Here is a 22176-nt window from a genome sequence, read left to right on the forward strand (position 1 = left end):
TTTTCCAGCTTCTCCATGTGATTATTTGGTTTTCTTAATCTTCTATGATAGCAAATTGAATAATTGGGGTTCTGGACTGTTGGTCGGACAAAAGAAGACATCTAAAGAGGTCACCTTGGGTTCTTGTGAATTTGTAATGGCCACGTTTCACCATGTTTAATAATTTATTTATGTTTTTATGGACATTTCATAACAAAAAATCATCGACAATATATTTAAAACAAAAATATACTAATAATAGATCAACTTAATAATAAATGTTATTTATGTGTACAATACATACATATTAGATTAACTTTAAATTCATAAATTCCTGTAAGAGAAATATCAATATAAATGTAAGGGCCTTGCTGAGACAGCAACTTAAAGATTTATTTAAAAAAAAGTATATTATTTTATTCTTTTATTCTTTTTTCCATCCAAATAAAATCTACACAGAGAGTGACAGTTTTTCACAGAGGGAAATACAGTGCACAAAGTTTTCTTTGATGTTCAGCCACTGACACAACTGCATTCCTCACGTTTTAACACCAGGGTGCAGTCATGCACTTGATACAAGACAAAAGATATTTGGAAGAGCCGCCTTGGTATGACATTCATCACAATTAGCTACTTTGCTAACGATGCTGATAGAGTAGACACAAGATAGACCAGATAAAGAAAAGACATATTGCGGAAAGACTTCATTCAATTATGCAAAGACCTGGTGATGGATGCTGGACGAGCTTCTGTTGATGTCTTTAAAAAGTATTGATAATAAAAATGAAGACTAATATCAGTTAATTCATATGCTGATAATAATGCCTGAGAGCAAATTTCTCCCTCCTAATATTCACATGACTGTGAGATTCTGTGCTGGATGGCTGCTTTTATGTTACCTCAGATGGTGGGTCTATGTGATGAATTATAGACAATAGGTTGAGGGCAGCCAACAGTGCATTTATGACAGATAATAAATGTGCACTGCCAAACCAAGCCAATTGAAGTGTGCCGGTCTGAAATGGAAAAAGAAGAGAAAAGGAGTTCATAGGCAAAAATTGTGATATTGTGTCAACACTTTATTATGCATCACCACCATGCAAAATCACTGCTATGAACTTGCTCAAAAATCAAACTAGATATATTTCACACATTTATGATTTTAGATTGGCTTGCCACTTTTTCCAAAAGTGACTGAGTAAAGTTTCACGCACATTCAGAAAATGCATCAAGAGTGTGCATGTTTGGTGTGCAGGTCACACAGCAATTTGTGTGTGAGAGCATTGACGCTAACAAATTAAACAATGGTAAACGATCAAACCTTATTCATAAACCATCGATAGTAAACACAACTTGTTCAATGCCCTCACCAGTGTAAACCTTTGAATTTGTGTGATTTGGAAGTTCCTGTGTTATATCTTTTTCACCGAATCTTAAAACACTTCCAGGTGTCAGAACCAATCCATCTATATCTTGTTTTTAAGTGACAGTTTATATGTAGACAGTGTACATATTTGCAGACAAAATCACTTCCCAGCACCAGATTTAATGAGTTTAACCTCCAGTGAAGACAACTAGCATTTCTGCTGAACAGGTGTGTTTTGTTGTTAGCTACATGCTGCGTTGACAGTTTGAATGAGCTCATTTGAGAGGTCATCCAATCAGCTAAGGCATGTGTGCATTATTATCACTAATGTATCAATAAAAAAAAAAAATAAAAAAAAACTCGGCCTGCTCCGAACACAAGTCAAAAAACAATACAAAAGCCACTCGACAGCAACAGTAAGAAATCTATGGACTAGTGGTTAAATCTGGAGTTATACATTTATAAAATATTGCAAATTTTATCATCTATAGCTTCAACTCCAACGCAGGTTTATATCTTAAATCAGAAGACAAACAAACACTTAAACAAGGTTCACTGTTTGAAGAAACATGAGAATTTGAAAGAATCAGGTTTGCCACCCTGAACTTTCAGTGTAGTTGTACATTTGCTTGACAACTCATTCAAAAAGGCTAAAAATTAAGAAATAATTCCCCAAAGTCATGTGGATTTTATGGCACCTGTGGTGTAATAGACAGCTCACTAATTAATCTCTTTACATCAGCTCACAGTATTACCTTAAATATGAGGTTGGTTAAAAAATATATCTTTACAAAGATGTATTATATGGTTGGATTCAGCCATTTATTCAACTTAAATTCTTCATATCTTCAGTGCTCTGTACCGTCGGCCCAGTGTCGTCTCATCCAGTGTCTTCTACTATTGTTGCTTTTCATATTGCTCACCTGTTAAGGATACAGAAAATGTTACTAACTGCACGGTGTAATTCAAGTGTTAAGCATCACATCCAAAATATGCTACCTGGAGCACTCAGATAGAAACACTTTGGCATGTGAACGTTTTCTTAGTAAGTTAGCCAGTAAGACAAAAAAAATATGTTGAAAAACACTGTAATGATGACCTATATGCAAGAATAAAAAAGTAAAAGTCTGACACAGGTAACGTAGAGGATACATTTGATTGTTGTTTCGGATACTTACCAGTCATCTGGACTAACACAGTCACTGCTGCAGCGTCACCTGTACCACACCACCAAAACACAGCAAGTTCGAACAAGTATCGACAAGGTGTAATACACAAAATGCTACCTTCTCCTTCCATTTCACAGTCCTGGAAAGCTAGAACTCACCATGCACGATTTGTCTGGTTCCTGCCTGTGCTTTATTAGCTCCTCCAACTTGAGCTCATCCTCCAGCCGCTGCTCCAGATCATTCTCAAAGCTCTCCTCCTCTGCAGCGCTGGAACTCCTGTGACAAATAACAGGCGCTTTAAAATAAGACACAAGATTGGAGGTGTACCTGAAAACAGACGTTATTGTAACAGAAGACAAGAACAACAGGAATGAAGTATTATTTTTTAAGTAACACAGTTTCATTTATGATTGAAAACAACTGTCAGAGCTGAAGTCCCACCGACTTGTAATCTCTTATGACAACCGTTACATTTGATTCACACCAGTGGTTTATATAAATGTTGGAGATGACCTGAAGTATTAGGCACACACATCTGTATAAAAGAAAGCGACGCTACTGGGAAAGCTGGCAACAGATCAAATTAACTGTCAGGAGCAAGATGTGCCAAAGCAGTTTCTCAGGTTAAGCAGCTACAATGGATAAGCGAAAGGGTAGAAGAAGACCCTAATTATTACTTATCACTTACTTATGACTCATTATTATTAGTTATTAATAACTGTTGAAGACAGGTCCTACAGTAGTACCTTGGTTTATATGTGAAGAAGGGATCTGAAGAGGTTGTGGCCAATAGGTCACCACGTCCAAAGTCAGAATCTGCAGTGCTCTCAGTCTCACTTCCACCCTCTGTGGAAAAAAAAAGACATTATAAAACAGCTGTTTTATACAAATTCAGAAAGCTTTTTCATTCATTTTTACCTGAATTGAGTTCTTTAACTAGTGACGACATTGTGTTGGTGATGGAGTCAGCAGCAATGAGTAGGTTGTTTCTCAAATTTCTCCTTGGACCTGTGAAACACACACACACACACACACACACACACACACACACACACACACACACACACACACACACACACACACACACACACACACACACACACACACACACACACACACACACACACACACACACACACACACACACACACACACACAAAAATTGGTTTCCAACCGTACTTTGGACACCATATCCAACACCTGATGCATGCTTTTCTGTGTGCGTTACACTGAGCGAAGGCCTCCTGAACATCCCCTCCCACGCCCATGAGTGAGTCCTGAGGTGTGTGAGTCGGGGTCGTGCCGGCAGACTCCGAGTGGATAGGGGTGGGGATCGGCCGGCTGGTGGTGTGGCTGGGGGACGAGCGTGGAGAGCCGGGACCCTGAGTCTGCAAAACATCATCCAGACCATTTTAGTGTTAACTGCTGCCACTGCGTTGGCATTGTTAACAGAAAAACCCATGCTGTAATGGGAAGACTATGAGAATAATGTAACATAATCTAAATTGAAAGGTTTCTTATCAAAGCAAACCTTACACAAGCAATGCAACAAATAACTCTTTTCATTTTCAGCGCTCAGTTCACAGCAAAGAATTTTAAGTCAACAGAGAAGCTCATTTGTCACCACAATAGCTTTATAAGTAACAAACATTACACACACATGCTAGAAATGTACACTATGTGGAGTCATTAAGCGGCACTTTCTATTATGTCAGTATTTTTCATAAACTCTACATGCTGTTAAAACTGATTTTCTCTCTAAAAGCTATTCCAATTACTCGCATGGGCCAAACCACAAGTTGGTGTTGTCTAGTGAACACCATGCATCTTCAAATTTCAGAAACACAGTTTTCACCCGACAACAGTATTTACTTCAAACATGCAATCATTTTGAATCCAAGTGTAGTTTCAGCCTCTTTTTGCTCAACAGTTTTTACACTTACAGCTTGTTTCCGTTCCTCCTCTAGCTGAAAAACAATATTTTATGGCTCATGAAACAACAACCACATTACATTGAGTATTTCTAAAAGACAATACTATCAGCAATTCCTCCAGGACGTGACAAGCATGTGGCTTCCTCGTGCAAGTTTAATGGATTAACATTGATCCTTTTAGCCTAATTAGATTGATATCCTCCCCACTTAAGCCAGTGTAGTGTGCAGTTTATGTAGGCTTTGAGGAACTCCTGTCTTGTTGACTGCGGAAGATATCTTGCACCAAAGGTTATCCTCCTTAGAGAGGAGTAGATATGCTGTCTTGTAAGGTGTGATGGAGCACAATCCCAAGACACAATATCCTGCCCCCAAACCGGCTGTCTGGACTCTTGTCTGGCAGCACGAAATAACGTGGCTAATAAAAAGGCATGTGTGACATATTTTTTTTATTATTTAAATGTATGTGAGAGAGGGCACTTTTTGATGATCCAAATGTAAACAGAACAAACATAGACCAAAACACAGCGTTGGAGCCGTCTGTCACTCACAAATCGACTCACAGGTCTTTGAACAGGACTGACACGAGACACGAGACTAGATCTTATATATGAATGTCCAGTACCTCTAATTTTTTACAGTCAAAAAATTACAATGGTCTCAACAGAGCTTGACTGTTAAAGATGTACGCCCTCTAACGGACATGTTGGGTAATTGCTTACAATGCTTCCTCATCTGCAAAGTGCAGTGGTTGCTTTACATTAGCTAGAATGATCACCCACAGCTGGGAGAAAATGTCATACAAGGGAAATTCATCATCTGTCCATATTGCTTACCACCTGCCTCCAAATAAAAAAAAACAAGCTACAGTACAATACAGTAGACATGTCCATGTCTATAAACATGCATATTTCAACTGGCCAAAAATGCAAACTTGTAACTAAATTACCACAACCTTATTGATCCCCACAGGAAACAGAATGTGTTCGCTCAGTAATTATGAAGGCGTCCTCTCTGTGTGTCAAAGAGATGAAAGGCGCGTCTCTAGTACCTTGAGAAGCATCATTAGTTGCTCCAGCTGCACCATGAGTTCCCTGCGACTCTCCTGCAGAGTAGACATTCTTTGTTCAAGCTCATCTTTGCGTTGCCTGACAGGAAACAAGTTGTACAACGTGATGATACCATCATGTCACATCACAAAAAAAAAGTTGTATGAGTAGTATGATGTATTTGTCCAGGAAAAAAGGAAAGCAATTACAATATGTATGTCCTGCCAGTTATAAACACCACTCAGAGTTACCTGAGAAGTCGTAGCTCAGCCAGAAGAGTGGGGTTCTGCTGACCCCTGTCAGGTGGCGGCTGGGAGGCCTCCTCATGCTGAAGGCGCAGCCGCTGGATTTCCTGTAGGATTTCTCTGTGACAGGCAAAAACATACTGTATAAAGGACCAGGTTATATTTCAGACAGGGTTTGTCCCCTGGGTCAACACAAAATATGGGGAAGCTGCATTTTGCTACTGTGCTGCATATTCTTGGAATAACCTCCCAGACGATCGCACTGTCCAAATCTGACCATGGCTACATATTCTTGGAACAACCTCCCAGACGATCGCACTGTCCAAATCTGAGCATGTTTAAATTTAAACTTTAACCTGCAATAACTGATTTTCTTTGGCCACTTGGGGGCATCAGAAACAAGCTGTGAACCCACATGTTATCACCTTGGTTATAGCAGGTACAGAGCATCATTAGTTTGTGTTCACCTGATGAATGTAAGTCCAATATTCACTCTCCTTCAGCTGTTTGCGGTCTCTACTAACTCCTAAAGGTAGAAATCTGGCTTTTTAGCTTCTAAATGCTCCACTATGTTCACCAGCTATTCGCTAACTTTGTCTGCCATTTGGTACTGGGCAGGTTATTCCACAGTAGGTTTTTAGTGCTTTTTCTTTTTTTTTTTTAGCTGCCCCCTCTCAGTTGATTAGTCGACTAATCGGTCGTTTGGACTTAAGATGTTTTTTGTCAAATAGTCATTTTTTATGCTTTGTTCATGCTGAATGACTTATTTCCAAGATACCTATGAGCACATCTCTGGTCAACACAAGACTTAAAGTGGTGCTTTTGCAAACTCAGTTTTACAGATGGGTCGACGAAATCAACTAATTGATTAGAGTGTTAATCGACCAAGAATTTCAAAAACGACGCTATGAGAGCAGTGAGAGAGAATCATAACAGCAAAGATGCTGACTGGAAAACCAAAACAATGAGGGTGGAAGACACCTTAGACTTTTATCACAACTGATATTTTGGCTTTTAGGAAAAGCTCAGGTGTTAGTAATAAAATAAACCACGGCTCCGTTCTATTTGAGCCGTGACAGTGTGACTTTGAGCCGATAAAGGTAACTGCACAGTTGGGGATAATTCTCTGTGGGTTCCTCGCCACGAGTGACCCCCATCATACACAAGTAGTCATATGATCCCTTGTTTATATTAAATACAAATATGAATTATAGCTGCATTAAATCCCACGTACTTGTTTCACCTGTAGTTGAACTTTTGTCTCCACTTTGGTTTCATTCTTCACTATTATCTTGCTGTCATTTTAATGGTAAACCTGCTGTTACTTTTTAAATGATAAGTCTTCTTTAATGATTTTACTTATTTTCAGCAATTTGTAGCACTTCGAATTTGCTTCTGTGCATGAAATATGCTGTATAAATAAATTGGCTTGACTTGCCTTCCATGGCCCGATATTCATTGGCATATATACAGTTACCTCCTTAAAAATTTTAATAAGCAATATCATACATTGGCTAATAATGAACATTTCTTACAATAATAATACTAGTTAGTTTTCAGTAATGAATGTGCTTTGAGGTCTGTGTACTTAAGGTGAATTTCTTTGTGGAATTGAAAAAAGAAGAGAACTGAACAGCAAAGCAGTCATCCCTAACCTGTTTTTGCTCTCAAGCTCGGCAATGAGCTGCCTCTGTTGTTTGTTGGCATCCAGAGAGTATGGGAGGTCTGTGGGGATTCTCTGCTGTTGAGCCTGTTGGTGAAACCAAGCAAGAGACATCACGTGAACTGACTTTACCTCTGGATGATGTCATCCATTACCTTATCTCATATCTCACAGGGGGAATAAAACAGTCAAGTCACCAGCCATCCATCAAGATCTGGTCGGAACATAAACAGGCATACAAATCTGGTTAGAAATCATTCCCCACTTGTAAATCCCTTCATCATCTTAACAATAAAAAAGGACTGAACCCCTAGCAGTGTACGTTAAACCCTCTTCTCATCAAGGACAGATTTTTGGCAGTGGACACCGATGAAAGATGCAACGATATTGTGAGCAATAAATATCTTAAATGTATATATATATATATATATATATATATATATATATATATATTTCTCACCGCAGCATCAGCAGCCAGTCGAGCAGCATAGCGGGCGATGAGACTGTGCTCTTCTTCTTGATGGTTACTGCTCTCCAGCAAACTGATCAAGAGGAAAATGGAGTCACGACACGACACAGTTACTACACAGCTATGCAGATGTAAATTATGCAGGGGAAAGAAATGCAAAAATCCAAGAAAGTTTAGTTTGTTAAAGAGTCAAATTAGTTCTTTGGCAGGAAAGTTTCATAAGTTTTACAGCAGAGGCCAGCGTAACCATGCTAAAGTAAAGCAGGCATTACATAAAAGTGGAGCTGAAGTAATCTTTTGTATTTAAAAAAACAGAAGGGTTACTTATACAGTCTGATCACTGATACAGTAAAAACAAACATGGCTATGTATTTCCAAACACACAAAGTAAAAAAGCACTCAAATGCACTCACACAGGAAGATATGTGGAAGCTGCTAATATATATATATATATATATATATATATATATATATATATATATATATATATATATATATATATATATATATATATATATATATATTGTAATAAGCATTAAAACATACACACACTCACACACACACACACACACACACACACACACACACACACACACACAAAGAAAATACAGGCATCACTCTTTTCATGTTTCTTGTAAGTGAGAAAATAAGCAGTAATGCATCATATTCCCAATGTTGAAATAAAAACCAGTCAGCTCACACATCAGTCTTGAGTTTTTAACAATTTACACAATTTCTGGACCAAAGAGACCAGAGGTAGTCAGATCTGAGGAAAACAGCAGTATTTGGTACCAATTAACTAACTAATCTGCCCTAAGCATTTGGAGTTATACAACTTTAATGTGACAAATATGAGACTATTTTGCCTTTTGCAAATTTTATTCAAAGATAACAATTAATACATTTTATGACTGAGACAATTGAATTTAATATTATGTAGTCGTGTGTATACTAACAAGGTTTTTTCAGGACTCAAATGTGAAAAAAATAGTTTAATCTTGGAATCAAATCCCACATATACTGATCTCTTAGTAGAAATAATTTTAGATACAGTTCATTATTGCTGCTGAATAACAACAAATAATTACAATTTAAAGCATGCAGCATTATGGTTGTAACACACTCAGAATAAGGTAAGTTATGGGAAGGATTGCGAGATCAGCAGAGCACATGGTTTTCACTGGTGTTTGGCAAACACAGCTGCACACCAAACTAACCATGATCTGGGGTTGTTTTGGAGTAGATTCACATAGAGGCGAATCAGAGCATGTTCGTCTGCAAGTCTATCGGCAACATCAAGGTTGTAGTTCAACCTGGAACAGTGTAGGGTTTCACAAAACATAACACATGACATTACACACAGGTGACAATAGAGGGACAGGGCGAGAGGGGACAGGAAGCAGAGAGGGAAAGGACAAAACGCAACAAAAGAAAAGAGGAGAAGAGAGGCTGAAAAGCAGCCATTCATGGGTGACTAGAGTGAAACAAGGCCATATTATGTTTGGGAGAGACCCCAGTGATGAAGGCTTGGAGCACTATTAAGGACATGCCCAGCAAAAAATAGACTCTACAGGCTACATGTTTTCATTCTCCAAGCATTAATCATTTAGTGCTCTGTTATTAAAACTATTAAAAGTAAAACAATCTGCCACCCAAGATATGTCAGGCATGCACAGTCTTTTTGATGTAGCTCCTACATTTACAGAGGCTTTCCACCTGCATCTCTAACTCCTATAGCAACCATTCCTACTGCCATTGTGGAGGGTCAATGCAGAATTAGCTGTGACCATAACATGTCTCAAAACAGCAACAACAATGGCAAATGCAAGTTAACCTAAAAAAACAGAATTTTGGTTTGTTAACCAGCAAGCTAACAAACCGTTAAGCTAATTTAGCAAAGCAGCTAATCAGATGAAAAAACATTCATCTACCAGCTACGGCATATTGGCCTCATAATGGTGGCAAAGCTGAAATGATCTACACACACAAATGGATCTGTTAAACATTATTAGCTTGTTGGTAACATTTAGTAGCCCCACATTATGAGGTCAGTATGCACTTTTTGCTGGATGTTAAAACGTCACAATAACTAGTCAAAATGATCACATTTGTTCAGTTCAAATTAAAAAGGTCTCTACGGCAATTGTACACTCTCTTCAAAAATCTCCTAAAGTTGTTATGGTACGTGTTAGCAAACAGTTGCTTATTTAAACATCTAGCAGACACAAAGCAACATTTGGAGTCTGTTTCTGTCCACCTGATGAATTCAAGTCCAGTATGCTTGGTGGTGTTTTAAGCCCCCCAACGTCGACTTGAAGGCAGCGATGCAACCGTCGACTTCAAGGCACCTAACCCTAACCATTGCCTAATCCCATTGACATATATAAAATGGACCAACAGATCCCGTTGCTCTGGACGGAGACCAGTGAAGCCTATTAGAAGCACTTTTCCGGTGATGGCCAGCTTTACTGCGCAGCCTCCAACTGAGAGAGACAGCGTAAATGTGACGTGAGCAACGTGTCTGAAAGTTGTAAGTCTTCTGGTAGCTGTGCCAAGAGAAATCTCAATCATTCCCAATCTTACAGAGAAGGAGAGTGTAGGTATATGTAAGGAGATAACATGGGCACAGGCTAATTATTGCTAACTAAAATGCTAGTTAACATTAGTAATTAATCCTAAACAGCTCATGTAAGTCGAATTTGCCTGCAAGCTTATCCTGTACTATACGGTAATTCCTCTACTACGTGACACAATCGTTAGCCTATTTTTACAAAAACGTCTGCTACGGAGCCATAACGTGAGGTACAAGGTAATGGAGCCTTTTATACATTGTCGTGTTTCTTTAGAAATAAACAATGGACAAATAGAGTCAGATGTAAAGTTATTCGCTGTCAAGTGGCGCCAAAATGAATGCTAGTCAGTGGAATGCTAGCGGGAGGTGATGGCCAGGTAGCAACAAAATGGCTCCATAGGAGGTTCGAGTTCTGAAGCGAAGCTTACCCCCTTGCCTAATCCGAGTGACTTCCAGGCAGCGCTGCCTGGAAGACGATGTTGGGGGCTTAAAACACCAAACACCATCCAGTACTCACTCTTCTTTTAGCTCTTTTTTGCTTCTCCACCAACCTCTGAAAAAAATATCTGGCTTTTTAGCGGCTACATTTAATGCTCCACTTTGTTGACCGGCTAATCACCGACTTTGTCTGTTTGCTACAGGTATTTGGTGCTGGACAGGTAGCCGTATATCAGAGTTTTCTGCTGAAAACAGCTGCCTGCTGCATGTGGCGAGAATGACTTAAAAACAATAAGGTTTTGGGGCCTTAAAAAAACAAAACCATTAGCTTAAAGATGCTAAAAGCTCCGTAGAGCTGAGGGGACCTGCCGATAACAATCTGTGGGTTTGCCACTATGAGCGACACCTTTCACATCACACGTTGAATTCACTGTCACTATAATAAATATTGGTCAGTGCAGCTTTAAAAGAAAGCCTGCATTACAAACTTGTGGCTGGTTAGGATAGGAAGCTTATTGTGTTGCATTATGGGAAGTGTAGGGTCCAAGGCTTTGAGAGCTTGACTAACATTAGAGACAGGATATCTTGGCATCAATCCGTTTTAATTCCGCCGACTCTTTTTAAAATTTCTGGAGTAATCGCTGCAGTGCCTCTTTACCTGCATATTCCAGCTGTTTAAAGTCAAAACTCATAACGTTTGGGAATGTAATCAGGTATTCTCAGTCATTGTTGTACAAACGCTATCCAGTTAACATTCAGAGGGCACATCCCCTGAAAGTCCTGCATTATATGGCGTCTGTGCAAACGTTCACGATGCTCTGAAATGCACATCGAGAATAACCTAAAGAACTATCACTCATCACGTCTGTATGTTTTTCTATAAGCCAGTGTTATGAAAGGGAGTAGTGTTCCCTAAAGAAACACTTTCTTCATCATCAAGTGCAGGTGCAGAGGAGCTCAAAGGCATTTTACTAGAAAATTCATGTTCAACAACTGTTTTATCTTCTAAAATACAAGATAAATAGTAACTGAAAACAACAAGGTAAGCCTATTTTACATAAACAGGTATACTTGTACATCATAACTGAGCCTGGAAATTTTAACTGTTTAACTGTTACAGCTTCATAATAGAATAGATTAAGGGTAATTCAAAGTGGGTTATATACCCGAAACTGGCAGTTTGTATTTCCCATTTCTGTGTGAATGAAAAAAAAGTAATAGACACTCAAAAGTAACTGCCAATGATCTTTATGATGCATGCTTCATCTAGCGTCTTTGAAATTGCCCCTCGAGAACAACAATGTAAACCCCTCTATAAGAAAACTAGTTATTTAGGATGATAAGCACTCTAGTTTATGCCCTATGATTATTATCTATATTAGTTCATGCATGCATTTGAGCTGCAAAGGCATTCTCATATGCACACCTGTGTCACTTACCCTCTCCCTTTCAACAAATGTGGAGCAGCCCCATCGAAGGGCTTTCTTTGCCCAACATCATTATTTTTGCTGTAAGGCAAGCTATTTACATTCAGCACAAGGAACCACAAAGAAAAAAAAAGCATAATGACACACACACACACACACACACACACACACACACACACACACACACACACACACACACACACACACACACACACACACACACACACACACACACACACACACACACACACACACACACACACACACACACACACACTTTGGAAGATAAAGGCAAGAACAAAAAGACAGTGTGGGTCACAAAGTCTACAGGGGATGGGGCCTTTAGGGAGTGTGGCAAACTGAAAAGATCTGAACTCAAAATCCAGGACATCTATTGTTACAGCTGTACTCACTTTTTGGTGGAGTAAGGGTTCCCTGATGTAGGCATGGAGTGGGAGAGTGAGTAGTCATTGGTGATGTTCACTGGTCTTGGTGGCCTGAACAGGAAACAAATGCACCTCCTTTTTTCTTTTGTCTGTGTGGATTTCCTCAAAATTTTATAATCTCTAAAATTTTCATTTTGGTAGATGACCTGCTGTACATATATCAGGATGTGGCAAATCAGATACAGTATATGATTAGTTACGTAGGGTGTGGTAAATAATAAAAACATGCAATGAATGGAGGAATGAATCTGTGAATCCACAAACACAACAGTGAGAGTATGCTAGGGTGGATCGGACTTACAATCCTGTAGCCTATGATAAGCACAAAACAGGATTCAAATCTACAGTCACAAAAACGACACATTTTGGGATGTGTTAAATAATCAAAGCAAACTCACCATGTATCTCTGAAGAAAGTACAGAAACAAGAAAAGGAATGAAAATAATTTATTACAATCAGCCCCAGAAGTGCAATCACTACACTAAAAGTAAAAATTACAGTCATTTTGAAAATGACCACGAATCTTTCAAAAATTTCAGCCAACAAGTAAAAAGAAATACAGAATATCTATATCTTGAACACAATTATTTCATGTCAAAAGAAATTGTGTTTTTATGTGTTATTGTGAAAATAATATATATCTACCAATATGTATCATTATCAGATTTTTTAACTGATATGGGTATTGGCTTAAAAAATCCAGTATTTGTTCTACAAAACTGCAAAAATCGGAATCTATTTGGCTGTTTAAGGGTCATAAACTACTGCAACTACCTTCAATTTGAAGGTAAAAGAATAAACACAGATAAAGCCAGTAGGTGGGTGATTTTTGTTCCAGAAGTAGCCTTTACTGTATGTCCCTGTATACCGGCCATTAATAAACAGCCCCAGAGTGCCACAAAGTCTGTGCTTGTGTATGCTGTTGTTTCATTATTTATAACACAACACAAACATCAGTCAAGTCAAGGAAAAGGTAGCAGCAGTGTTGCAGATCACAATCATTCCCGAGGCTATAATTAAGCCCCATTGATCAGAGATTGACTGGAATCACTTCAGACTTCGAGGCAGCTACAAGATAATTATCAGCTGAGGGGATAAAATCTGAGATAGAAGATAGAAGATAGAAGTCAGAGAAAAAAAGAAGATGAACTTACACAATATGAGCTAGGTTGAGAGGTTTGTCTGGCATTTCGGGAAACATGGGGTGAAGAGGCTCTCTGCTGGACGCACAGCTCAGGGACTTACTGAAGGCATGGGATAACTTCTTAGCAGGAGATTTCTGGGAGAAGTGAGAGGGGAATTCTGAGGACATGAGGAAACTAAATTCTTTTCAAAACACATGGCAACATTACAGCGACACTGTCACCTGCAGCCAACATTCAGCATCCTCACATTGTGGTGAAGCAGAATGGAAATAGCCACAATGACCATGATGTGCACTGGATGATGGTCCAGTGCAGACACACCTCCCTGAGCCCGCCCCTCTCCTCCTCCCCTTCTCCTTCCCTTACCCATGACGTATACTCCTTCATTTGGTGCTGGTTGCTATGGGAACCGCTGGCATGCCCCCTCCAGAAGCAGTCCTGACAGAGCTGGTAATTATGACATTGCTGGCAGCGGTAGCGGAAGCCCATCATACTCTCAGTATGGCAGTAGGAGCACTCGACCGGGTGAAAGACTGGAGGCAGGAGAGGAGGGGTCAGACACAAAGATGGACAAACACACAAACACAAACAGATGTGATTGTAAACCCAGATATCTTGCACTTTGCAAAGAAGAGGACTCATGTCCATTTGAGGACAATTATTACTTTGTGTCTATTCTGGTGATAACATTCACTTCATTTTATACAAATCAATACAACATCCACATATGTATACATGTATGTATAATATATATACTATATACATATACACAACATACTTGTGATATACTATATATATGTATGTATATATATATATATATATATATATATATATATATATATATATATATATATATATATATATACATACTGATATATATATATATATATATATATATATATATATATATATATATATATATATATATATATATATATATATGTGTGTGTGTGTATATATATATATATATATATATATATATATATATACACACATATATATATATACAAACACACACATATATATATACACATACATATACATACATACATACATACATACATACATACATACATACATACATACATACATACATACATACATACATACATACTGTATGTGTGTAAGCATGTGACTGGTTTTCTTTTGCTTACATGCAGGTGGCTTGTGAAGATGAGTGCATCACAATTATGAACAAACACACACTCATGCACAGGGTGTAAGGTCCCAATGGTCATCTTCGAGGTGTGTATGTGTGTGTGTGTGTGTGTGTGTGTGTTTGCTTGACTGTGTGTGGTGACTCAAGATTATGATGCAAAGCTGAACTTTACATCCTCCCAGCCCCACTATCTTCCCCATTTATAAATATTCTGTGTGGTGTCTTACCGTTCTCCACGTTAGCGAGCCGATGCATGAGCGGTAACCACACCAGACACTGAGGGGATGGGTCTGACATCAACGTATCGAGGAATGTATTGAGGGAGACCTTTTTCTGTTGACGTTGGGTGCAGAGGAGAGTGAGATGATTCAACAGGAAAAATCTTCCACACCGTCAATGCTAAAACAATCACAGATGCACTCTGTGGTTAATGAACCCTTGCCTGCTGTGTAAAGCACGTTCTTGCAGCTTGTTCAGTGTAACCAAAAGAAGGTCCCTCAAAAACCGCCATGGGTAATTTGAGAACCTCCTTCAGAAATTGGTCGAACTGCGAGTGCACCATTATTCCCGCTGAATCTGATATCTGTGAAAAAATATCTGGGAACAATGCAGGGAGACATTATCAAATGAATCAAACTAATTGTCAGCTGCCACCACAGTCGGCTTATGACAGCATTACACAATACAATGATCCCACTTATTTGTGAAAACAAATCAAAGCAAAGCAGTTATTCCAATTAATTGTTATTATACACCAGCAACAAAGCCCTCCTTTTTTTCCTGTCACGAGCCATTGCTACTGCTCCCATGGATTTTGTAAATTACATAAAAAACCCTATCCTTCAGATAATGAATAATGACTTTTCCCAGCCACGAAGAGCTAGACCAGTACTGCTTCTTCCTTTAGGAGCAAAAGGCTAAGCAGACAGATATATAGTAGTACAGACACTAATAGAAGTTTGTATTAGAAATTCCAAAGCAGTATATTAATTATACCAGAAACTGTATGAAAAAAATTAGCTGATTTAGTAAAGGTAAAATGGGTGATTTTCATTTCATTTTTCACAATAAGAAAGTAAAATGAGCATTTGTTGTGTTGCTTACATCTTAATTTATCCAGGATTTTCCCTCCACAGATGGTTGCTAGGGCCATCTTCACAACAAAGACAGATATCTTGCCATGGCCCTCCCTAAAAAGGAGCAAATAGATTTTGCATTATGGTCCTGTATTTCCTCAACAGTAGATACTGTATTGTCATAGATTCCTTAAAAATTAGCTGTCTATGCCTAGAATCAACAGTTACAAAAAAAAAAAAACTATAATCTATAGTCTGTATTTTCACTCCATTTTTGCAGACACTTCAGAGTCACATTTCACACTACATTAACTCACGTCAAAACCTCAGACGAGAAAGTACACCACAAGCCACCAACTGTCACGTGACGTGTTACTCACGGGTCATAGGACGCCAGCAGGAAATTGAGCAGCAGGCTGATGGACTGATCCACGTTGATCTGGTGGGTGGTGGGCATGCGCTTGTTTAGCTGGTAAAAAATGGTGGACAGCACCACTTCTAAACGAGCCACTGAGAGCTCGCCGTTGAGGTCCATGGTGTTGATGCCGTTCTCTCGGAAAGCCTCGATGATGTTCCAAATGTCAACCAAATGCACTGGAAACAGGAAAACTGAGTAAAACATTCTGATGGAAAGGATTAGGAGCAAAGTGATGTGGTTAAAAGTAACTGCATCGTACTCACAATTACATTTCTTCTGAACAAATCTAAGTTTGCAGGCTGTTCTGTAGGTCGATAATCGTATGGAGTCCAAATCTTGAGCCCCTGAGGAAGAATTACTTATCATTTAATATCAATGGAAATGTCAATGCTAGTTCATAGATAATTAGTATGGAGGCTCAAAGTATTCAATGTCAAATAAAGAAATGACACAATGAAATAAGTAATCACATAAATAAATACAGACAAAATATATAGTTTATGATATTATAATTTTCTTTTTTTTTAAATAACCAAATAAATCTTTCAAACTCATCTGTATATTATGAAATGTTTTTTCATCCTGCTTCTTTTTACAAAAAGAGTTTATCGTAGGTCATTATTTTTTCACTTCAGCTGTTTTTTTTTTATTTTCTGTTCCATAATGCCAGTTTTCTCAGTATGTGCAATGCAAAATGTGTCTAATAACAGCACACTCCAAAAATAAAGTATATCTTAATATGCATACTGACTTTCATACTTATTTTTGACATTTTTCTAGTGTGAGCACAAAATGTACTCAAAACCTGCTTTGAATTAGTATGTAGTTTGGAACTGGGACACAGTTTAAGGAATTATTAAATAAAATAGCCGTTGGCGATGTGAAAAAAACAACAGACAAAAGGATATATTGAAATACTGGAGTAAAATATAAATGAGTTACAATAAACAAGAATTATGATGATATATATATTGTGGGTCTCCATAGGAGTGTGCCTCCACACTGTGTAAATAGTGAGAGAGCATGAGGTCATACTGGAGACGTGTCAGTTTTTAAAATAAATCTGGTTGACACAAGTGGAGACACTTGATCTTCATATTTGCTTTACAAGAAAGATACAGAGAAGAATTTGCCATTTTTATGATCAGTGAGTAAAACAGTCCGGCATAGATCACACTGAGCTGTGGCCCTGAGCACTTACTCATCTCGACAAACAGTTGCCTTCTATCTGCCATGTTGTCACCACTCCACCCGAAGTCTTCAATCATTCTGATCAAGAGGAAAGAAAGTAATGTCAGAGCCTGTGTACCCAGAAACAGTTCCAATTAAGACATAATTCAATCACTGAATATGCTTTTCCTATTGCTTTCAGCTTTATTCTGTATAAATAATCTGCTATCACAAAGCATTTGTTAAACTACTGTGTATAACGCATCACTCACAACTTAGTCTCGCATTGCACACAGCACTGGAGTATAGTCTGGCTGCACGAGTTCATTCTGGGATAGGGGGAAAAATGCTCTGGGTTGTTTGTATTTCTTTAAACTAATGACAATTGTCTTGGGTGGCGCTAAGCCCCCTGATGCAGCGGAGATAGTGGAAGGGGAGGAGAATGCCTGTCAGGCTATTACGCCTTCACTGTATATCCGGATAGTCAGACAACTCACAACTTGGTTAACATAGTAACTATAATAACATTATGTCCATATACGTGTCATTTAACTATAAATATACATTATTGTTTTGACCCTGGTTTTTGTGTGTTCCCAAAAATTGTTTCTCAAAATAGAAATAAAAAATTTACTTTTGTCACCAGTACTTTTTTTTTGATTAGTATTTACATGATAAATATTTTTTTTTTTTACATGCCCGTATTGATTATTACATTGGTATATGCAAAATAGTGACATAACATTGAATTATATTCTGTCTTTGTAACCAGATGCATTGTTATTCTGTTGTATTTAAGCTGCCCAGGGAAAAGATGTTTTGGGGGTGAGGGGGGTCATTATAGTTAAAAACTCAGGAGGAGGAAAAAAAAAAAAAAAAAAAAAAAAGTAACTTTCATGGTTTCAATGTATAATGCTTTACTCCTTAATAAAAAAAAAATATATATATATATATATACATTATTACTGTTTACATATTTAAACCTCTCCCCTAGGAATACTGTCAACAAATCATTCACCCTTACATAATGTTCTAGTAGCAATTACTCTGTCTCATACAGGGGTCCTCTGTTTATATCTAGATTGACATATTAAGGTCTTTATTATTTCAAGTTATATTGTGCTTGCATTTTTATGCTTAATTAAATGACCAAAAACAAATGATTAAATACTAATGGGGGGGGGGGGACAACAGGGGCCCACATCTCATTTTATCCCAGGGCCCCAGAGCAGCTTAATACGGCCCTGATAAATACACACTGACCTCAATTTTTCAGTGTATTTTTAAGTACATTTGTAAATTGAATGTAGCACACTACACTGCTTATCAGAAATGTGAGGGGAGGGTGGGGGCGGGGAGGGGGGGGGGCACAGAAAAACTTAAGTAAGACAAGGACAAGACTTTCAAAGGGGCAGAGCAGCAGAGAGAACGCTCACACCATGCCTCACTGCACACTGTCCGAGGCAATCTAATACACCATGTGGTTTGTTGCCATGGCAGCAAAGATCCCAGCCGCTCCATTTGTAGAAACATAGAACAAGTTACCCCACATACACACATACACACACACACACACACTACACCTCCCACTGCAGACACGCAAAGTTTGTAGAGAAAAGTTTTTTTACTATAAATCTTTTCTGAGAAAATGCTCAGTTGGGATGATAGTTGAGAGAACAGAGGCACTTCTTGGGCGAGTTGCTCAAAAATATTTGGGGTACACCCAAATGGTATGCTGCAGAGACCCATGGTGTGGAAAAAACAGCTTCCTGTACCCTCTGCTTACTAGTTAGTATAGACAGTCAATTATGGAGCTCTAGGAATCTGTGAACCCCAGTTTAAGAGGGAGCTAATAATAATATTACAAAATCAAGTGCATTATTTCACAATATCACCTCATAGCAAAGCAGTGCAAGCTACAACAGAAAACGTCTACATTTTTTGATTTATATTATAAAGACATGTTACAAATAACAACCCAGTAATGACACACATAACAAATGTTTCTTCAGCGGCAATGACAACAGGAAATAGCCATTTAGATGTATGCACACAGCAATGTCAGGCCACTACCAGCAGCATGGAGTCCAATGTCATGTTGAAAGTAATGGATATGCAAGCCCATTCATCACTTACACAGTAAGTAAATGTAAAAGTGCACAAATATACACTATTTTATAGATTAACATTGATATCCTTTTCCACATCACAAGCAAACACATCCTGAGTGCCAGATACATGTGATCTTCTGTGGTCTGTTCTCTGTGTCAGTCTCGGAAATAACTGAGATTGATACAATCTGTTGCAAGAGCAGATATTAAGGAAGTAAGATTATCAACATACCTTTCATAAATCACCATGGTTGTATTCCTTTTCCTTGCCTGAACTGAGTTATTACAAAGCTAAGTCCTCCTTTTGGAAATAATCACACACAACACAGACTTCCTTCTAACAAGGAAACATTACAACAAAAGCAATCCAAATGGTCGACTGAAAATATCTGGAATTAGAAACTGTCAGCTAGGATACAGCCTGTGCTGCCTCTATCTTTAACTACAAATGAGAAGGCTCCACATTCTTGTACAGCTTTACTGGCTCTCCAGTTGCAGACCCCAAACCTCATTCCTGGCATGTGCCCAGCAAACATTACTCTTTCTCTGTCGTACTGTCACACTGGCAGCAATAGAACATAACTGCCCTTAAAAGAGCAAATCATTGTTTACTGTTACCATTGCAGAATGACTGGTAGGACTAAGCACTGCCAAAACCACACCAAGGGCCTCACAGTAATGAAACTTTCTATCTTTTAATGCTGCACGGACTTCTGTCAGACGAATATTCAACTGCAAAAATGCCTTAGTAGTCAGTAATTTACATTATGAGTCTATTTCTGTAGCAGCTCAATAAAACATAGTGGACAGTGCTGTTAATTTATATCCTCCTTCATGAACAGATTGTCATGCAACATTTCCAAACACAAGCACTTACTTGAACAATCTGTGTTTTGGTTGGCTCGGTACAGTACATCGCAGCTGTTACCAGTGATTGGCCAGAGTTATTTTTACATCATGATACTATAAACTGCACTGGCATCCAAATCCCATCCCTTGACAGGAATAAAAAAGCTGTGCCATTGACTTAAGGTTAATCAGCTGGAGCTCAGCACAGCCAGAGATGTTGTGCTCTAGTGTTGTAGTAGGCCTACATGCTGTGTAGGTAGTAAAACAGTTTTTTCCTTCTGTCTGGTACCAGCCAGTGATGTCTGCTGCAGGGCCCTCTGCTCTCTGTCGCCTGCTGATGATCACCATGGTTTCAGCTGCAAAAAGCCAAAACTTTAGGACCCCTATGTTAAATGAGAGTGCAGCTACAGATGTATGGTTTGCTGGTGCTGTGATTTTGTTTACAACACTGGTTTTGAGTTCTTTGCACTTAACTAAAAATAGTAAATTCTTTAAAGTATCAAAAATAGTACAATCACTGGAATAAATGGAAATGCAGTACAGTCTGCCTGTGCGAATGTGTGATGTTATGGACAACACAGAAGATTTGCATTTCAATCACAAGCTTGAAAAGAGATGTAGCCTACTCCTGGGCATAGGCAGTGTCACGTTGCCCTCTGGACACTAACATTAAGAAAGACATATCCATTCCACCACAGCACTTAAAAGGTAAAAGGGCAGCGAGAAAGGCAACAGGAACACTGTGGTATAGCCTACAGCTCAGACATCACCTGTCACGCCAGAGACACCTGTTTGTACGCGACACAAAGGTCTCATTGTTACAGAAATATCTTCACGACTCCCTTTCTAATGTTTTTATCATGCACATTACCGTTTTTATCGCTGAAACTTGATCGGGGAAACTCATTTCACCCGGAGTGACAAATAGGTAAAGGTGGCTCCTCTGCTGCTTTGCCAGCCTCTAGCAGCTGCAGCAGAGCACTTGCCCAAGACTTACCACAATTTATTTCGAGGCTACATCACTATTTTCCATCCAGGAATCAGAGAGCCGGTCGTGTCCTGCAGTGCGATCAAGGTTTCTTTGGTGTAGGGTGCTGCATCACAGCACGAAGCGGCCGATCTTGTGCCGCTCTCCTGCAAAGCTTGTGTCGTGGAAATTTTCGGGTAGCGTAGCCTACTGGCTGAGGAGAATAGAGGCAGCACTTGCCTCCAGTATGTGGCCTTTGCGATGACGTAATGCGGAATCTCTTAACTTGCGTTATCCTTCGGCTGCAAAATGTTAAGGTTTGATCGGTTTTGATACAAAAAAAGGGGGACAAATAGAGAAAATAAGCAGATTTACTTTTACATTTTCACAGGTGGACTCAAAGAGGCGTTCTTTCGCTGCATGAATGTTGTAGCTTTGGGAAGATGGCGTCATCGAGATGTGTTTTCAGTAGGCTAACTCTTGTGAATGAAAACAATAGTCTATTCAATTAAAACAATTACATTAA

At 38.7% G+C, this 22176-nt stretch overlaps 1 protein-coding gene across 12 annotated transcripts; it reads right to left on the bottom strand.

Moving 5' to 3' along the window:
* Positions 1-1037: 1037 nt before the first annotated feature.
* Positions 1038-22091, bottom strand: dtna (dystrobrevin, alpha). 12 transcript variants are annotated; one of them, XM_039815793.1, is made up of 24 exons: positions 21681-22091; positions 17755-17822; positions 16817-16897; positions 16516-16729; positions 16164-16249; positions 15502-15656; positions 15287-15392; positions 14267-14433; positions 13910-14034; positions 13153-13161; positions 12722-12805; positions 12321-12389; positions 9089-9184; positions 7863-7944; positions 7395-7489; positions 5746-5859; positions 5497-5593; positions 4458-4481; positions 3743-3902; positions 3433-3522; positions 3261-3360; positions 2673-2790; positions 2524-2562; positions 1038-2268 (listed from the first exon to the last, which is right to left on the bottom strand). In XM_039815793.1, exons 2-23 carry the CDS (start codon positions 17819-17821, stop codon positions 2545-2547), a joined length of 2157 nt encoding a protein of 718 aa, XP_039671727.1. In that variant the 5' UTR covers position 17822; positions 21681-22091; the 3' UTR covers positions 1038-2268; positions 2524-2544. The 12 variants fall into 12 exon arrangements, with proteins under 12 accessions (XP_039671727.1, XP_039671725.1, XP_039671726.1 ...); XM_039815791.1 differs by lacking the exon at positions 21681-22091 and adding an exon at positions 20067-20301; XM_039815792.1 differs by lacking the exons at positions 13153-13161; positions 21681-22091 and adding an exon at positions 20067-20083.
* Positions 22092-22176: the final 85 nt, after the last annotated feature.

The sequence above is a fragment of the Perca fluviatilis genome, chromosome 11 (assembly GCF_010015445.1).
Source record: "Perca fluviatilis chromosome 11, GENO_Pfluv_1.0, whole genome shotgun sequence".
Lineage (NCBI taxonomy): Eukaryota > Metazoa > Chordata > Actinopteri > Perciformes > Percidae > Perca > Perca fluviatilis.

Bases quoted from the DNA above. Each gene is read 5' to 3' on its own strand.
- dtna (XM_039815791.1), bottom strand. The intron at 5,594-5,745 runs GTAACTCTGAGT...GTTTCCTGTCAG, and splicing joins GCTGAGCTACGACTTCTCAG to GCAACGCAAAGATGAGCTTG. The intron at 3,361-3,432 runs GTAAAAATGAAT...TTTTTTCCACAG, and splicing joins AGTTAAAGAACTCAATTCAG to AGGGTGGAAGTGAGACTGAG.